The sequence below is a fragment of the Poecilia mexicana genome, unplaced genomic scaffold (genome assembly GCF_051168715.1).
Source record: "Poecilia mexicana isolate PSO_F unplaced genomic scaffold, ASM5116871v1 scaffold_19, whole genome shotgun sequence".
NCBI classification, from domain to species: domain Eukaryota; kingdom Metazoa; phylum Chordata; class Actinopteri; order Cyprinodontiformes; family Poeciliidae; genus Poecilia; species Poecilia mexicana.
In genome coordinates, this window is record NW_028263388.1 from 7,402,862 (window position 1) to 7,419,178 (window position 16,317).

Genomic DNA, 16,317 nt, shown 5'->3' on the forward strand with positions numbered 1-16,317 from the left:
ACAAAACAACCTTAAATAATGCCTTTAGATGAACCAGAAATCTGTTTACGATGGTGATGAACTCCATCAACTTCAACAACTAAATACAAAGATATCTACAATAACACGATGTCGCTTGACTGGTTTGTGTTAATCTAATATTTTGTAAACAGCTGTTGACTTACAGACATTGTTCAAATCAAGACAGTGAAACTTTCTCTCATATTGTTACATAATTATGTTACTTTCATATCTATTGAATCTATCTATTTGTCTTTATTTTTCCTGGAGGATATAAAAGACTTTTGTTGGTATTTGTTGCAGCCTCCTCAGCAAAGGACAATAGAGTACCTTCTGTCATTCGTCTACTAAGATATTTGAGAAGTTGGTCATTTGAATCACTTCAGGTTTCCGTTTGGGCTTTCTCCCATTGAAAGGGATTTCTCCAGTAGAATTTCTGCTGGGGCAATCAGCAAACAGAAGGAGAAGTTGATGTTCTTTTTAACGCTGTTTTAGATTTGGGTAACAACATTTAAAACTCTAACAGAGTTTAAGGAAGCTATCGTTTCTCAATAGCAGAGCGTCCAGACCCCATCTGTACGAAGCAAAGCGCAGAACAAAGCACTGGTTTGTACCAGGCTAATGCTGATGGTAAGCAATTAAAAACAGTTCAAATCCATAGATCCATATACAGTTGATGGTTAATATCAAGAGTCTGTGTTGTGTAGACTTTGGTTCTCTAAAACCAAACATGTAGGATCAGTTGGTAAGAAAGAAAAACTAACTTTAATTGTTTCTTAACATAATAGCTGTTAACCATCTGCAGAAGTAGTCATGCATCTCTCAAGCTTTCTCCCAAACCTCAACTCATCTCTCATCTAATGGGTTTTCTTTACATGTAGGACAAAAACAAAGTTGGTCTCATCTGAGTAAAGCACGTTTTCCCACAGTTTGCTTTGTCCCCTTTACGGTTTGTGGCAAATAGGACTCTATTAAACGGCTCTATTAAATTATCTTTTTACAACTGTTTGATGAAAGGTCAAACTTGTGACTTACAAGACTAATGGCTGTCGTTTGGACAGAGGCTATAGACGTCTTTATAACCACATCCCTGACCCAGGGATGCTGTTTGTTCCCTAACAAACATTTATGGAGCAGTTGGATTTGTACAGAGGTGAACACTGTTAACACTTTTTTTGTATTTTAGAAACTTTTGAAGGCAGTGGGTTGAGCAACATTTAATTGATATATATTCAAGGCTGATTTTCATTTGAGGTACATTCAAAAGTACTGCAGTACTTCCTGTTGGTCCATTGCTTAAAGTTAAAATAAAATATATTACAGAATGTGTACAGAATTGATTACTTTGTATGGCACTCTGACATCTTGACATTTTTTGTTTTTTACCATATGCAGAAGATGTGCTTGGTGCTATAGTTAGCATCACTACATTCTTAATGCTAACTGTAGACGCGCGACATTCAGCTCTGTTATCTCAATCGAAATGTCTCACGGGGAAAACATGCTCGCCCGGCGCTGGACTCCAACGATCAAAGCAGGAAGACGAGACGACGTCCTGCTGGAAAAGCTCCTGTAAGAATCCTGTAATGGAAAAACTGGAAGTTTTGCTCCTTCAGAGGAACGCTGACATCATGGGTCGCATCGCCGCTGCCGCAGAAACAAACGGAGATGAAAGATTGTCACTGTGAAAGCTTTGGCAGATTCACGGAAAATGACGTCTGAAAATCCTCAAAACTGATTAAAATTACACTCGATATAGTATGAGAAGAAAGCGTTTTCCCTTTATGAATAAACCATTAAGTTTTTCAAGCAGAACGTGATTTTACTGAACACGGCTTCCACAGAGGATTCCTTAGAGACTTCCCACTAGTCTGATCTCAAAATGTGTTGCAGCATTAAACAAGTGATTAAAAAGTAAAACTGATTAATCCACACAGATTAAAAGCATAGTTCTGATTATGAATTAAAAAAGCGTCTCCCATGTGATCTTGCTCTTGATAACATTAATAATATAGCATAAGGCTTCAATAGACTTTTATTTCCCCCACAGCTAATGAGCAGTGGCTCATCAATATCACTCCAGTGGAGGAAACAGAGATTCTCACTGAGCTGCTCGGCTACGAACATCAGAGGGACTGAGGCGCTTCACTTGGAAAATTCGTCACACTTTTTTTTTTTTTTTTTTGGAGAAAGAAAGGTCACAGATGGATCTGAAGATGCTCAACCATATTTCTCCACCTACTCTCTTACAACAGATGTGTTAAAAACAACACATGATGTGTTAAATTTTAACACATGTGCCACATGTGACATCGATGGCCAAGAGGAACTGAACTCGAGCGAGACACAAAAAAAGACGAGAAAGAACGAAAGAGAAACGGCTGATTTTCCAAGAACGATACTGGAGGGTAAAAGCTCAGTTACTCACCAGGTGTGAGGAAAAAGAAAAAGGAAAGCTAATCTAGGAAGCTGTGTTGAGTTTTCCACATTATCTGTCTAAACACAGTTGCTATTTTTGATGAGATTCAGAATCTTAAAAAGGAATCAGTGGTAATTGGTTATGTGTTGGGATGTATTTGTGAAAAAATGGAGCAAAGATTAAAAAAGATCAAACTCAGCTTCAGATTGTAGTCATGGTAACGCAACAATTCAACTATACAAGATCATTTTGTTTGGCACTGTTACAAATTAAACTAGCTAACTTTTTAAAGTATTACATTTACATGAAGAACAATTTAAGATATTTTAATAATCTATGCTGAAGCCATTCATTCAGATACTCAATAAAAAATACATTGAAATTCTATCCCTACAGTCTTTGGTAAAGTTTCATCATTTCTGGGGGCCCCTGAAAGTCTGAGGGGCCCAAAGCAGCTAATGTTTTTACATTTCCTGTCATCTTGTAACATTTTTGACAGAAAAACGTGGCGGCCTGCTTGGTGGACCACCTCAGCACCGCTAACACCGGGCTTAGCAAGTTTTCTGGGGGAAACCCAGAACTCTGGATGAGAACACAGCCACCCGACTGGAGTGTTTTCTACTCTTTAACTCTCAAACAGACATTTCCACACACACATTATTTTTTGTAACTGTTCTTCACACATGAGTTGGCTCGCTCATCCGTTTAGTAGGAGTCCGGAGCCTAGCGCTCTGCTCGGAGCATTTTGGTTTTCGGCCATGGACGCGGCGAAAGCAAAAAATCCCCAGCTTGTATTAGTCGCGGTTCACTGGGAAGCCTCTGCAATCTACCAGTTAGCCTTCCAGGACCCACTGGGGAGTGTTCACTGCAGGAAGGAGACCTGGCAGCAATCTCCAGCAACCCCCTTCCACACGCAGGGAGGGGTGTGAAAATACTCTATTATTGTAAGAACTGCAGTTCAGTGAAAGAGTACGTGCAACACTTTTGCTTTTTGTTGCACTTAAATGTTTTAGATAGGCAAATAAACGTTAATATCAGACAAATCAAAAGGTTTTCAAATGGTAATTTTGTTAACTTCCTTTGCAAGAGAAATTCAGATTTAAATACTAAAACATGTAGAATACAGATAACATGAAGAAGGTAAAAAGATAAGACTCCAATCTAAACAGATTCAGGAATAAATGAGACATTTTGTTTTAATGCCACCCAGTTTTAATATATCATAATTCATAATATGGTAAAATTCTCTTGTTCTTTTCATCAATAATTATCTACTTAAAATGAGCTCCTATTTCTTGCTCAAAAGTTACTCGTAAGTTTGTTTTGTTTAATTTCAAGTGTATTAAGATATTTGCTTTAGAAACTAGACCAAAAATAATATACTGTAGTGACATTTTGTGTTTATGCAGTGATCCTGATGACCTCTTGACTTTAGGGAACATATTCTGGGGGTTGGTGAGACTAAAGTGGAACTTCATGGGTGGCGTTACATCCTGCATAGAGCCAGCACCAGTTTCTAAAAGGACATGATATTATCAATCTGTTATGGTGTCGGAAGTGGGATGATCTGGATCTGCTTTGCTTAGCTGAACTAAATAATAATAATAATAATAACAAATAAATTACAGTAGATGTAATTTAGGGAATTAAAATGTCTGCCTGCTACCAGAAAATGCTGACCCAGCATAAGCTGAAGCGCTCTTGGGATACGCAGCAGGACAGATAACAAAAAACATCAGCGAGATAAAAAGCCACAGATTGTGGTGTGGCCTAGTCAAAGTTTGGACCTAAATACTATAGAGTAGCTGCGTCATGAGCTTACAAAAGATGATCTTACTGGAAAACCCTCTGAGGACATTAAAACAATTATGGGGAGAACAAAACATTACGGGGTGTGAGTAACTTTGCCGGCTCTGTGAATGCAAAACCAAAAAAATAAAAAATAAGATTTAGAGGGAAAAATAATTCAGAAAAAACTGGTTAACATTTGCCTGGGGTAGGAGAATTTCATTTCTACAAATGACAGTCTTGACATTTAAAATCTCACTTGCATCCTCCAGAGTCCAGTGGAGTCGAATGAGACAGTTTTAGGTTTAGTTTAAACACTCGTCCAGAATTTAAACTTGTTCATTATTAGTCGTCTCTGAGGCCCGAGGTTCTGCAACAGGAGATGAGGCCCACCTATAAATCAAAGGAAGTTAATAAAAGTTTTCTGTTTTTTGGTTCTTTTCATCCAAGCAGCGAGACATTTAGACCCAAATTTCATATTTGCTGCCAGGCTGTGTGGTGAGGATGATATTTAAAATGGAAATGTTTTAAATATCATAATAAGCATCCAGTAAATTAGACCAACCGGAGCGCTGTGGAGGGTTTTAAAGGAATAGTCCACGTTCTTTCAGGTTAACATCTTTACCCACAATATATAATCTCACTTGGCATCTTAATTTAGTATAATTGAAGATTAGTTGGTCTTGAAGGGTAAAACCTGGAAGGAAAGTCTGAGAGGAGACAAAGTTTTTCCTCCTTAAGACCATTTCGGTCACTAGCAGTTTATGTAAATTTACTTTTAATTGGGCGTGGTGAAGTCTTCTTCCTCTCTAAATGTTGAAACAAAGTGTCTCGCTAAATGTTATGCAGCCCAGTAAGCTTGAGCCATAATTATTATGATGGTGAAGATTTTAAATTATACAAAGAGGAAGAGCATCAACTCCTACCTCCATTCCTCTGTTGAATAATCACCTGCTTCTCTGTCCCCAAGGACTGCAAAGCACTTTACTCTACAGTCAGTCATTCACCCATCCACACACACACACACTCTGAAACACATGAACAGAGTTAGAGTTGTTTTCTGATGGGAGAAGGTGATTTCAGTCCTGTCTTCATTTGGATTAGCCCTTAGCTTTAGCCTCCACAAGTAGCTAATCTGTTAGCACTTGAAACTCAGGGCATCTGCAGGTTTTCATTTAGTTGAATTCAAGACTTTTTAAGACCTTTTTTATTGCCATATATAATGATATTTAAAATAATAAAAAATAGGTTGATTGGGTGATCCTCCTGTATTAGAATTTAGCGTAGCATTGTGACCTTTCTGATGTCTCTTTGTAGCACTCAGCTTTTGTTGCTATGGCCGCTGTTGTGTCCTGTGTGTTTGGTTTCACCCTGAGTGGTGATGACTTTGGTCTCTCGCTGTCGTTTGTCGTTCTGCTGATAGACGCAGCACAGCGGTCTAGCTAGTAAAGGTATTAGCAGCTAGCTACTTGTTACCTCAATCGTCTTGGGCCACAGAACGTAAGAGTGCGACTCAAATTTTTGTTGTTGGGGGGGGGGAGGGGGAACTACATGCAAGATTAAATTTTGTCTTCATGGTAAAATTTAAACCTTGTATTTTTTTTTTATTTTTTTCAAATTAATATAAGACATTTTAAAGATTCAATTTTAGATACACGACTTTTTAAGGCTACAGGGAAACCCTGGAATAAAAAATAATTTAAATAAAAGCATGTTGTTGCTATGGTTACCCATCAGAACTGTCACAAAGATAAGAAAAAAGGTAACAGCAAAATTCCTTCTAGCTGCACAGCATCCACAATCAGGTGGAATAACTATTCAAAGAAGCAATTAAATTTTTTTTTTGTCTTTAATAGAATAAATCAGAATGAACGTAACAGAGCTTCTCCAACAAGCTTTCTCCTTGAGGCACGCAAGTCTCAAATAACTGAACCATCAAACTTTTTCACAATTCCCAGTCAGCTCCAGTTTGTTTTGTTAACCAAGCTAAAACGTTCCAGGAAATGGCAGCGAAAACACCTTTCAGACAGCAAGCCGGCATTTCCTCAGATTCCCTTGTGTGTCTGATGAGTCTTAGTGACGGTGGCTTGGCAAAAGGTCAGAGAGGAGAGAGAGAGTCTGAACCTCAGGCAGAAAGCCAATGATTATTGTTGTCTTTAATGTGAACATTTTTAGTTTGGCTACATGATGGCAATCACTTTTAAATGGATAACAGCTTTTAAAAAACGAACATGACAATATGTTGATGAGTCTCGCTTCATTAACATTTTTAGCGTTTCTCCAGGTTTCACCAACTCACATTTATACCTTTGACCTTTGAGAGACCATTGTGAATAAAATGTAATAAAATTCAAGGCCTAAATCAAGACAAAAGGCTGGCAACAAAATGAACTCTCTCCAGCTAACTGCTAACAAAGTTACACTTTATTGATAAACAGAAATTCTAGCAAGAAGAAATCTGCATAAAATATTCGAGATTAAACAGTCCTGGGATAACAAAATTTAAGTGATTCATCTATTTAAGGCCAACTTACATTTTCTTTGAATTTAAGGCATTTTAAGACTTTCTTCTTAGATGAAAGAATTGAACATTTTAAGTCTTTAATTTTAAATAATTTAAGACTTTCTAAGGATGCGCGGACATCCTGAGTTTGCACTGATCAATATTTTTTGGCCAATTCCTCCGATTATTGTATAACTTTGACCTGTCCAGGCCATTTTCACCCAGTTCAGATTTCTGTTTAAGAGCTGCAGTTTAGGAAAATACAATAAGTCCAGTGAACTGTTTTTATTTTTTCTAGCCTGCAGGGGCGGCTGCTGTTGCTGTGTTGGTAGCAAAGGCATTTTCAGGATACATGTGAGGAAGCATTCGCTGTAAAACAGGTTAAATGTGAATAGCTTTCAGGCAAGTGTTGCAAATTATCAGTCTGAATAGAGCCAACATGGTGTTGTACTATAAGTGCTGGTTGATAGATTTGCCTCCAGTATTAAGTGTTTTTTGCCACCATTGAGCAGTAAAGCATGTGAAATGCATCTCCTTCATGACAGCAGAAGTGTTTTCTTGGCTGACTAAACAGCTTTTAGCCCATAAACTAGGAATAACGTCAAACTTCAATGTATGTCGTGAACTCAAATAACCTGCGTTGTGCTGTTTTATACTGATGACACGACAGGATAAACAACAGGACAGGACAGGGTATTTTTAATTTTCAGTTTGTTATTCTGTGGGCCAAATGTAAAGTTACAGCCAAAAATTAACAACAATTAACAAAAAAATTTGATTATTTAGCCTGTCAGAAAAAAATAGGGGTTAATTTTTCAAACTCATATTTTCACCATATTATTCATTGATTCATCAATGCCACAGTTGCAAACTTGCTAACTGGGCATTCAGTTAGCAAGCTAAATATTTAGTTTCCGAATTAATATTTATCCCAGAGCTAAATATTTAGAAGTTTGCAAACCCCAGCTTTTATTTTGACAGTCCTCTTGTATCTTGGCTAGATGTTTAGCTCTGAGCTAAATATCAGACTTCCAAACTAAATATTTAGCTCACTTATTAAACATTTAGCTTGAAGCTACATATTTAGCTTACTAACTAAACATATTGAAAATGCAGCTAAATATTTGCCTTGGTAACTAAATATTTAGTTTGCTAGATAAACTTTAAGACTGGAGGTAAATATTTAGTTTACTAACAGTTAAGCTGTTAATGTTAGACAGACAAATGAGTTAGCATAAAAGGCAACAATCTCTTTAACTTTTTATGCTAACCGTCTTTACCTTTTTGTGCTAATATTTGGCACGGGCGGCATTAGAAAAACAGCTGTCTCCTTTTGTATATTCTAGGGGATGTAGATCTTTATCTTAACTCTAAAGTAGCTTCTACACTATATCTTCCTTTTTGCTACGCATGACAGCATTTTGAAAAACACTTTAGATTAAAATAATGATATTTAAGAGATACAGCATAGCTGTCTTGAGCTCCCCGTCTCCAATTCAGACAATAATAAGTCATTAACATTAACACGGCCTATTTTTACTTATCTATTCTGTAACGGATCAATTAGCAGGTTAATTGGAGGAGAGCGAAGGGCTGATTGGGCCGATCAGCTTTCAAAATGTTCCCTGATTGAAGCATGAGCTTCTCCACGTTCTGAAAATAATTTCAAAGCCTAATTGAGGTGGAGGCGGTCCGGATTGAACGGCTCGATACGACGCCGTTTATTGTATAATGGAGGGATTCCCTTTAGGAGCAGCTCAGTCTGCAGGTGGAGTCCCCATGAGCAGGAAGTCACACAAACATCGGAACAAACATGGAAGTGAATAGACGGCGATTAAAGCTGCAGAGCGCCGGAGCGGCCTTTAAAATCAGAGCAGACGGCAGCAGTGTTGGTTTACAGAGCTGGACGGAGAAAATGAAAGGAGGGGAGGAGAGAAGAGACGCTGAATGAAAAGCTGCATGTTGTTTACTTTGTTAAAGTGGTTTTCATGTGAAGTCTGCCAGCACAACAGAAAATAAGTAAAAAATAATATTTTATGTGCGTTGGATGGTTATTTCACCTTCCAGATGATGCAAACAGCAGAAAAAGAAAGCAGTTATTTTAACACCATTTCGCACAAAAAACCCTGTTAATTCTCACAAACAGATCTGTTTGTGAGAATTAACAGTTTTTTTTTTATATATAGACTCATACTTAACTCCACCAATAAACCAAAAGGGTTTTTATATGATGTAAATAAATTTCATAAAATTACAGCCAAATAAAATGGTCAAAGAATCAAATAATAATCACATCTGGAGTGTTTTGCTAATTTACACATGTTGGTTTCACATGCTGTCTGTTTTGTTGAGGTTTCAAGAAGAGCAACGAGATCCAAATAAAAAGCTGGGAATGATAAAAATGTTATTTCAGAGCAAGGAAGTTAATAATAAGGAGAGTTATTAGTGAGGATGTGCCAAGCTGTGAGGTAAGTGTTGGTGTGTAAGCGCCAATAAAAGATCGAAGCGGTTATTTTCTTTTATCGCGCATCTATGAAGAAGGGAAATGAGTAAGAGGCTTAAACTCATCGGCTCAGACAGCAACCAAATACTTCATCACACTGAGGGGAGAGTGTGCCGAGATTTACTGGTCAAGGTTTAACCGTCCCAGTTTACTGAGGAAACATTTAAAATGTGTCACACAGATTTTTAAAGCCGAGTTTATTTTCTTCAGTAACGGGGATGGAGGTCTGAGAGTAAGAAGGAAAACAATATGGAAACGTTTTTGAAGGTGTAGCGAACTGAAGAGAGCAAGAAAATACTGACTTGCTAAAATATTCCAGACCTGCCTTTGCTTTCCTTCAGGAAGCAGCTTTAAACCTAAAGACGGCCCCGGGGCCGAAGACGGGCTCAGTTCAATACTCAGGCTGTAATATTAAAGTGAAGGGACTTTTTTCCACTTCCATGTTTTGCTCCGATGGGAATCTAAAGTTTGTAGCTCAGTGTTTGCCCTAAAGTTTATGAACATATATTTATTTAACTCAGACGCTGCTAGTTCTTGAGACGTTTACAGAGTGAAGGTATGACCCCCTCATGTTTTCTTAAACTAAACTGATGCATCTGCAAAAAGTTGACCAACAGTCAGTCTCTCTACGTCACAAATCCCAGATCTTAGTTCTTTGGAAAGATTTGTGGATTGAGCTCAAAAAGCTGGAAATATGTTACTTCCAAAAGACTATATGAAAATGTACAAGCGCCATTTTGAAATAATTTATTTATTCCCATTTTAAGAAGGAATGTTGCAGAAAACCTTTCATTGGCATTAATGCAATCAAAAACCGTCTGCCATCCCTGGTGTCCAGCAGTACTTGTGACAATTCATTTTACATTCAAATTTTACCCATCAAAAAATAATTTGAGTGTGGAAAAAGGCTGAAATTAGGAAAAGCAAAACGCTCGGGAACCTTTTGTTTCCAAGGAAACGCTCTTCTCAGCCCTGTGATTGTTTAATTTTGTCAGAAAAATCTTCTCCATTCTTTTCTTCTTCATCCTTCATAGTGACTGACTGTTGAATCTGTTCCTGCTCCAGTTCCTCATGAATCAATGAACACGAGACCAACACTAAACATTCCCCTCATATTAATAATATGTCCTTTGAATGGAGCAATTCTTTTATGCATAATTTGTCAATTATCACAAAGTTATATTACAGATGTTTTTGTTACTGTTAGAAAACAGAAGCCAATGCCAGGGAACAAAAGGCATATTTTCCATCATCACTGGAGATGAATTATGTTTCTTATATCTTTGAAAAACGTTCTGAAAACGTCAAATCTGCCTTTGTCATCAGATGATCAAATGCATATTAGGATTCTGACTTTCCAGAACAGAACCACAGTTCTTCTCCTCAGGAGTTCAAAGCTCAGTTGTTAGTTCCTTCCTGGTCTTTACAGGCTTTGCAGAGCAAATTCAAATTTCTCTGAACAAATAACATTGGAACTTCAAATTAATATTCCCCTCCTCTCGTCTTTGAGGCAAAAGAGAACAAAAAGTTCTCAGGTTTCGTTGGAGACGCCACCAGATTGTGTCCCTGCAACCGAATATTCCTTCTTCTTCTTCTTCTTTCAGGATTGGCACGGCTAATTTAGTCGGTATAAATTGGCTCTTTGAAATCTTGCAGCACCAAGATGACTTCTCCAGATCGTATTAAAACGAAAAAATAAATCACCTCAGAGTTCTTCAATTTAATAATTTCACATTAATTTCTGACCCTCTCTACTTATCTTCTACAGATAAGTGGCCCAACGTCTCCCAGAGGTGTAGCTACAAAAAAGTCATCATCACCTAAATGTGCAGAGCTGAGAAAATACTAACTATGCTTCACATGAACTATGACACATTTGTCAAACATGAGGCTCCGGGGCCAAATCCAGCCCGCCGTGGGCTCTCATGTGGCCCTCTATGCTCTCTAGATTATTTTATCAATCAGATCAAAGCAGGTTTTACCTGTTTACTGCCAAGTTACACTCATCACTCCCTTCAGATTTTCGCAGAAATTCATGCAAACTCGACAGATCCCGGCGTTTTCTTTTTTTTGCACTAATGCATAATTGTGAGTTTTTTGCAAATCTTATGCAAAACTGGTCAAAACCATTGGGGGTTTAATGTGATGATCAACCTGAAGGTGGCAGTGTGTCTTACTTCTGCTCCACTCAGCCTCACTTGTACAGTACAGTTGTACGGTACAGTTATTTGGAGAGTAACAAAGTCACATTTACCATCGATGTCTCAAAGCTTCTTTTAATTTTTCAACTGGCTCCACAAAATCAGTGATTTTTGATTACAAACAAAAAAATTACTGGCAAACTGGAGGAATCATTATTATTATTATTATTATTATTAATTATTATTATCATTGAAGTTCTCTCACTATTCTTGCTGCAAGGATTTCTTGGCGCTTGAGTTCTGTATGTGTATTTACTAAAAGAAATGTAATTAGATGTGCCAACCTCACTCAGTCTCCGTGGGAACTGATAGCGACTTCCTGGTTATTTTTAACCTGTTTGCCGTTTCCAATAATATCTGTGATATTGTGAATGAGCTGAAAGCCTCGGTGCTAACCGCGTTGCTCTGTCTTCTGTTTCTCTGACAGAATGAAACGAAGAGAAGAGGAAACAAATGGAGGGAGAAACAAGTGAGAATAGATCGGAAACTCTTCGTTATTTGCGAGAGAAGACGATGATGCTGCGATACTATTTGGGCCTTGTTGCGCAGAGACTGAATGTCCATAAACTGTTGGCATTTTTGACTTTTTCACGTCTACGTCGGCCTCCTCTTAAACTTCCTGGCATAAAAACAGAAAGCAGATCTGTTTTAAATGTTCTCTGTTTTGCTCTACCTTCATCTTGTTTTATGTCATGTCATCCTGCATGCAGAATTATTTGAAATTCCTCCTATAATCAAGTTTGGATTATTGGGTTTGAAGCACGGGTAATGTAAGAATTACGAGTCAGGATTGATTTTTTTGGATATATATTTTTTTATAATTTATTTTTAAGAAGAAAGAACATGGTGTAAATATAGATATGTGTTTGGAAGTATTTTTTGTCTTGTTGAAAATAAACTAAGGGTAAAAAGTAATAATTAAAAAAACAGCTTGGGTTTGGTTGATTTTTTTTTCCCTTTGCTGTAACAAATTTTTTTTGTTTGTTTTTTTTTTTTTTTTGCTTCTGGAAGACCTGTTAAATTTCACTTTTATTAAAAAAAAATGTTTCTTACATTTTGTTAAAACTGTCCCTGTGTCATGACAGTATAATATGTGGGAAAAAAATGGACCCTGCTTCCTCCCTGTGGTTTTACTGCCATCTGCAGAAAAACAACACTTCTATCAGAAACAACCAATCAGAGCCAGGGGGCGGGTCTTAGCCTGACGGGGTTGATTTGCTTAGAATCAGAAACTGAGAACACGGCTAATTCTCAGCTTCTTTTCTTCAGCATTTTCAAATTTTTATTTAAAATTTGTGGATGGATGGAAACATGACTAATGAGAGTTGAGGTGCAGAACTGACACTCGTGTCAAGATCTGATCTGGAACCCAAATACTAGAATCAACCTACAAATTATTTTATAGATAAAATTCATTACCAAGAAGCAAAGATGAAAGAAGATCAACCAAACACAAATTTCCTTGATTTTTGTGCTGTAATGTATGATATACAAGTAGGATGAAGGAAAACTCCTGAACTTGTCTTAACTTAACAAAGCTCTCCATCAGTCCATGAAAAATTATTTTTATTTTATTTACCTTTTATTTGAGATGCATCCGAAAATCATCCAATGATGTGAATTAATTTTAACTGGTCAAAAAAAAAAAAGAAGCCATTTTCCAATCTGTGAATGTACTGTACTAAAAAGAAACACAACACTCTTCAGTGTGGTAGTTGTTACTGTGTGAGGAACACTCGGTCATTTGAGAGTTTGCAATTTTTTCAGTCAGATCAAGGACATAAAAAACGAGGTTTAAGAGAAAATTAAGTTTGTAAACACATCGACGTTCCAATCATGTAACAGAGAAGTTAATCTCTGGTGGCCATTTTGTTCCATCTCAGCTTTAAGGGTTGTCAGATTTTTGGGGATTTCTGTTCGATTGCTCGATTGAGTAAATGTATCCTCAGTTCTAACTCCAGGATTTGTCTCTTCCTTTTAAAAGCTAAATTCAAGCCGAGTTTGACAGATTTAAAGCTGATTTGGGTGAAACAAAATCAACATTTCAATAAGTAGTAAAACTTTATTCAATAAGTTTTTTCATAACCAAAACTTGGTTATGAAAAGATGAATAGTTTGTGTTTTACTTAACATTTTACATTTCCACTGGTTACAAATAAGACTCTGTCTGCATCCACGCTGGACGGGCCAAACTTTCATCTGTTCTATTAGTTGGTGTTTACAGACTTAATAGGAAACTTTTTTGTTTTGTTTTTTTACTATTATTATGATTTTCTTTTCATGGAGGTAAAACTAAAAATTTTTTTTTTTTTTATCAAAAAGCTATTTCCATTGTACCTTTTTATTTCCTCGTCAGCAAAAAACGTCAAAAAAAGACAATCGATAAATTTCTACACAGATGTTGTCAAAGCAATAAGTGAGCATTTCTATGTTACCATGGAAATTTATTAAGCTGCTTTGTAATGGTGACATTGTTTCATTGCAAAAATGTTACACAATTTATTTTTGAGCAGCTGTGGCCTAAAAATGGAAATTTGGCATGAAATATTATCAGTCACAAAGATGATCTTTGCTTTTTGCTGACTATGTTTGTCTTCATATGTACAGATTTGAATTCCTTTGCATGTAAATGTGACTCTTCAATGTTATCAGCGTCTACAAATCCGTCTGCGCTCAGAAAAAGAAACAAAAGGTCATTTCGTGAAATCTGTCTGGTTTCTGTCTTCATCCAGTTTGATCAGCAGCATCAGTCTTCATCACACAAAGGATGAAAGGAGCTAAAAGCCGAGCTGTTCCACTTTCATTGATTTTATTCCCAGTTCAATGAAGGAAAGGCTGCAGTCGTTGCCCGGCTGATGCATATTAAACTGACGTATCCTCTGAAGGAATCTTGTTCTTGGGTTTGAAAGGTTGCACAGATGTAATAAAGTGGATTTAATAAAATCTTTTCCTCTGGATTTGCACACATTCAGCTGTAGAGTCGCTGAATGTGTCACATTATAACCACAAACTTAAATGTGTTTTTGCAAGAATAACATGATAAACCAACACAAAGCGATGTGAAAATGTAAGGTAGAAGAGAAATGATTTGTTGTAACATTTCTTTGTTTTAGCTCCAACTGTAACTCTTAAAACTACACACTGCACCTTTTATATAAAAGGTTGTTTTTTTTCTTAAGTTGCATATCACAGTTTTCAGGAGTATACACCTCTGCCAGCTTTACACAAGACCAGGCTTTTTTTGCCTATCGCTCAGAAATTTCGCAGTTGGACGAAACCATCAAATCGTTTGACCTTTTCATTGCTGCTCTCCCGTGTTTTTTGTTTTTGCCGTAATTTTCCCATGTCTTGACAGATTTGTAGTAATTCCACGCCCCTTCCATGTTCAGATTGAGCAGATCTGATGTTCAAAGATTGGCATTTTGTTTTATAACTTACCCCAAATGTAAATCTCTACTCAACCTTCTCGCGGACTTCTCTTCTCTGCTGTGTTTCTTGTTCTTCATGTTGCTGCTTGTGCTGATGTTCTTTAGCAAAACTAAACCTTCGCAGAAAAGCTTAATTTATACTAAAATGGAATTACACACTTTTTATGATTGTGCAATTTCTACATGCAAAGATTTGTCACAGTTTTCAGATTCCTGGTTGTAAAAGGGAACTTGGAAACTGTTTTCCTCCCACGTCACAGGTGCACAAAGTTGTCGGTCAGTCACAGAAAATTCCACAAAACATATTCAAGGTCATAGCTGAAAAATGAAAAAGAAAAAGAAATGTACATTTTTAAGCGGCCTGAATACTTTGGCAACTTTTACCTTCTCCACATTCAGAGGAATAAAGTCAGATTTTAATCCTCCATGCCTGAATTTCATTAACTTCCTTTCGCCTGCATTGTCACAGAGAAAATCTGCTGCTTCTGCATTGCGCAAATTTCACATTATTATTTCAGCATGCCCTGCACATTTTCTTTTCCTTTTAATTTTTTTATGAACAAGTAAATTTGAATTAAGTACACTGTTGGTCTGCAGGATTTAATTGCCGATCAGAGCTCAAGCAGCACAGAAGCGCATCCTGCCTGCGTTTGTATTGGTTCAGCTCCTATTGGAGCAACTTCAGCATCTACTTTAAATAATATATGAACGATGTGTGAATAATGAATGATTTTTGCCGCTCAGCCAGTGGAAACAGAAGCACAGCAGCTTCCGTCTGAAGGAATTTTCAGTTAATTAGGAAAAATAAACATCTTTATTTTGACTGTGTCAGCTGATATATTTTTTGTGCTTCCCCTGTGTTGCAGTTTCAATAAGACTAAACAGTGGTACACTCCTGATCAAAATCTTAAGACCAGTCAAAAAATTGCAAGAATTTGCATTTTGCACTATTGGATCTTAAGAAGGTTCTAAGTAGAGCTTCACAATGTTAAAGGAAAAAGTCTGTGCAAGAGACAAGAACGTTTGAGCGGGGAATTTTCTGAAAACTGCATTTACACACAAACATGATTTTTTCAGCTGATCAAAAGTTTAAGACCATAGTCTTTAAAATCCAAAAGCTCTGCAAAAATCTGGATTCCATGTCATTTTCTGTCAAGTCTTTTCACTGATGGCAAAAGCAAAAAAGCTCACTGACTTTGAACGTGGTAGGATTGTTGAGCTGCATAAGCAAGGCCTCTCACAACGTGCCATCGCTGCTGAGGTTGGACGCAGTAAGACAGTCATTTTGCATTTTTTAAATTATCCTGAGGGTTATGGAACAAAAAAGTCAAGTGGTAGACCCAAAAAAATTTCACCACCTCTGAGCCGCAGGATCCAATTGGCTGTCCGTCAAGACACGGGACAATTCTCTACTGGTGCTGACTGCAGCCCAATAACCATCAGACGGCATCTGCGAGAGAAGGGCTTCAGAAACA

General features: G+C 37.1%; 1 protein-coding gene across 2 annotated transcripts in view; it reads left to right on the forward strand.

The window, feature by feature from the left end:
• uts2r1 (urotensin 2 receptor 1) overlaps positions 1 to 15,670 on the forward strand; it is a 54,231-nt gene extending 38,561 nt beyond the window's left edge. For both annotated transcript variants that reach the window (XM_088016554.1, XM_088016553.1), the window contains one exon: positions 11,842 to 15,670. In XM_088016554.1, the coding sequence (XP_087872680.1) occupies positions 11,842 to 11,846 (5 nt within the window). In that variant the 3' untranslated portion in view covers positions 11,847 to 15,670. The remainder of the gene's footprint in view (positions 1 to 11,841) is intronic.
• The last annotated feature ends 647 nt before the right edge of the window (positions 15,671 to 16,317 follow it).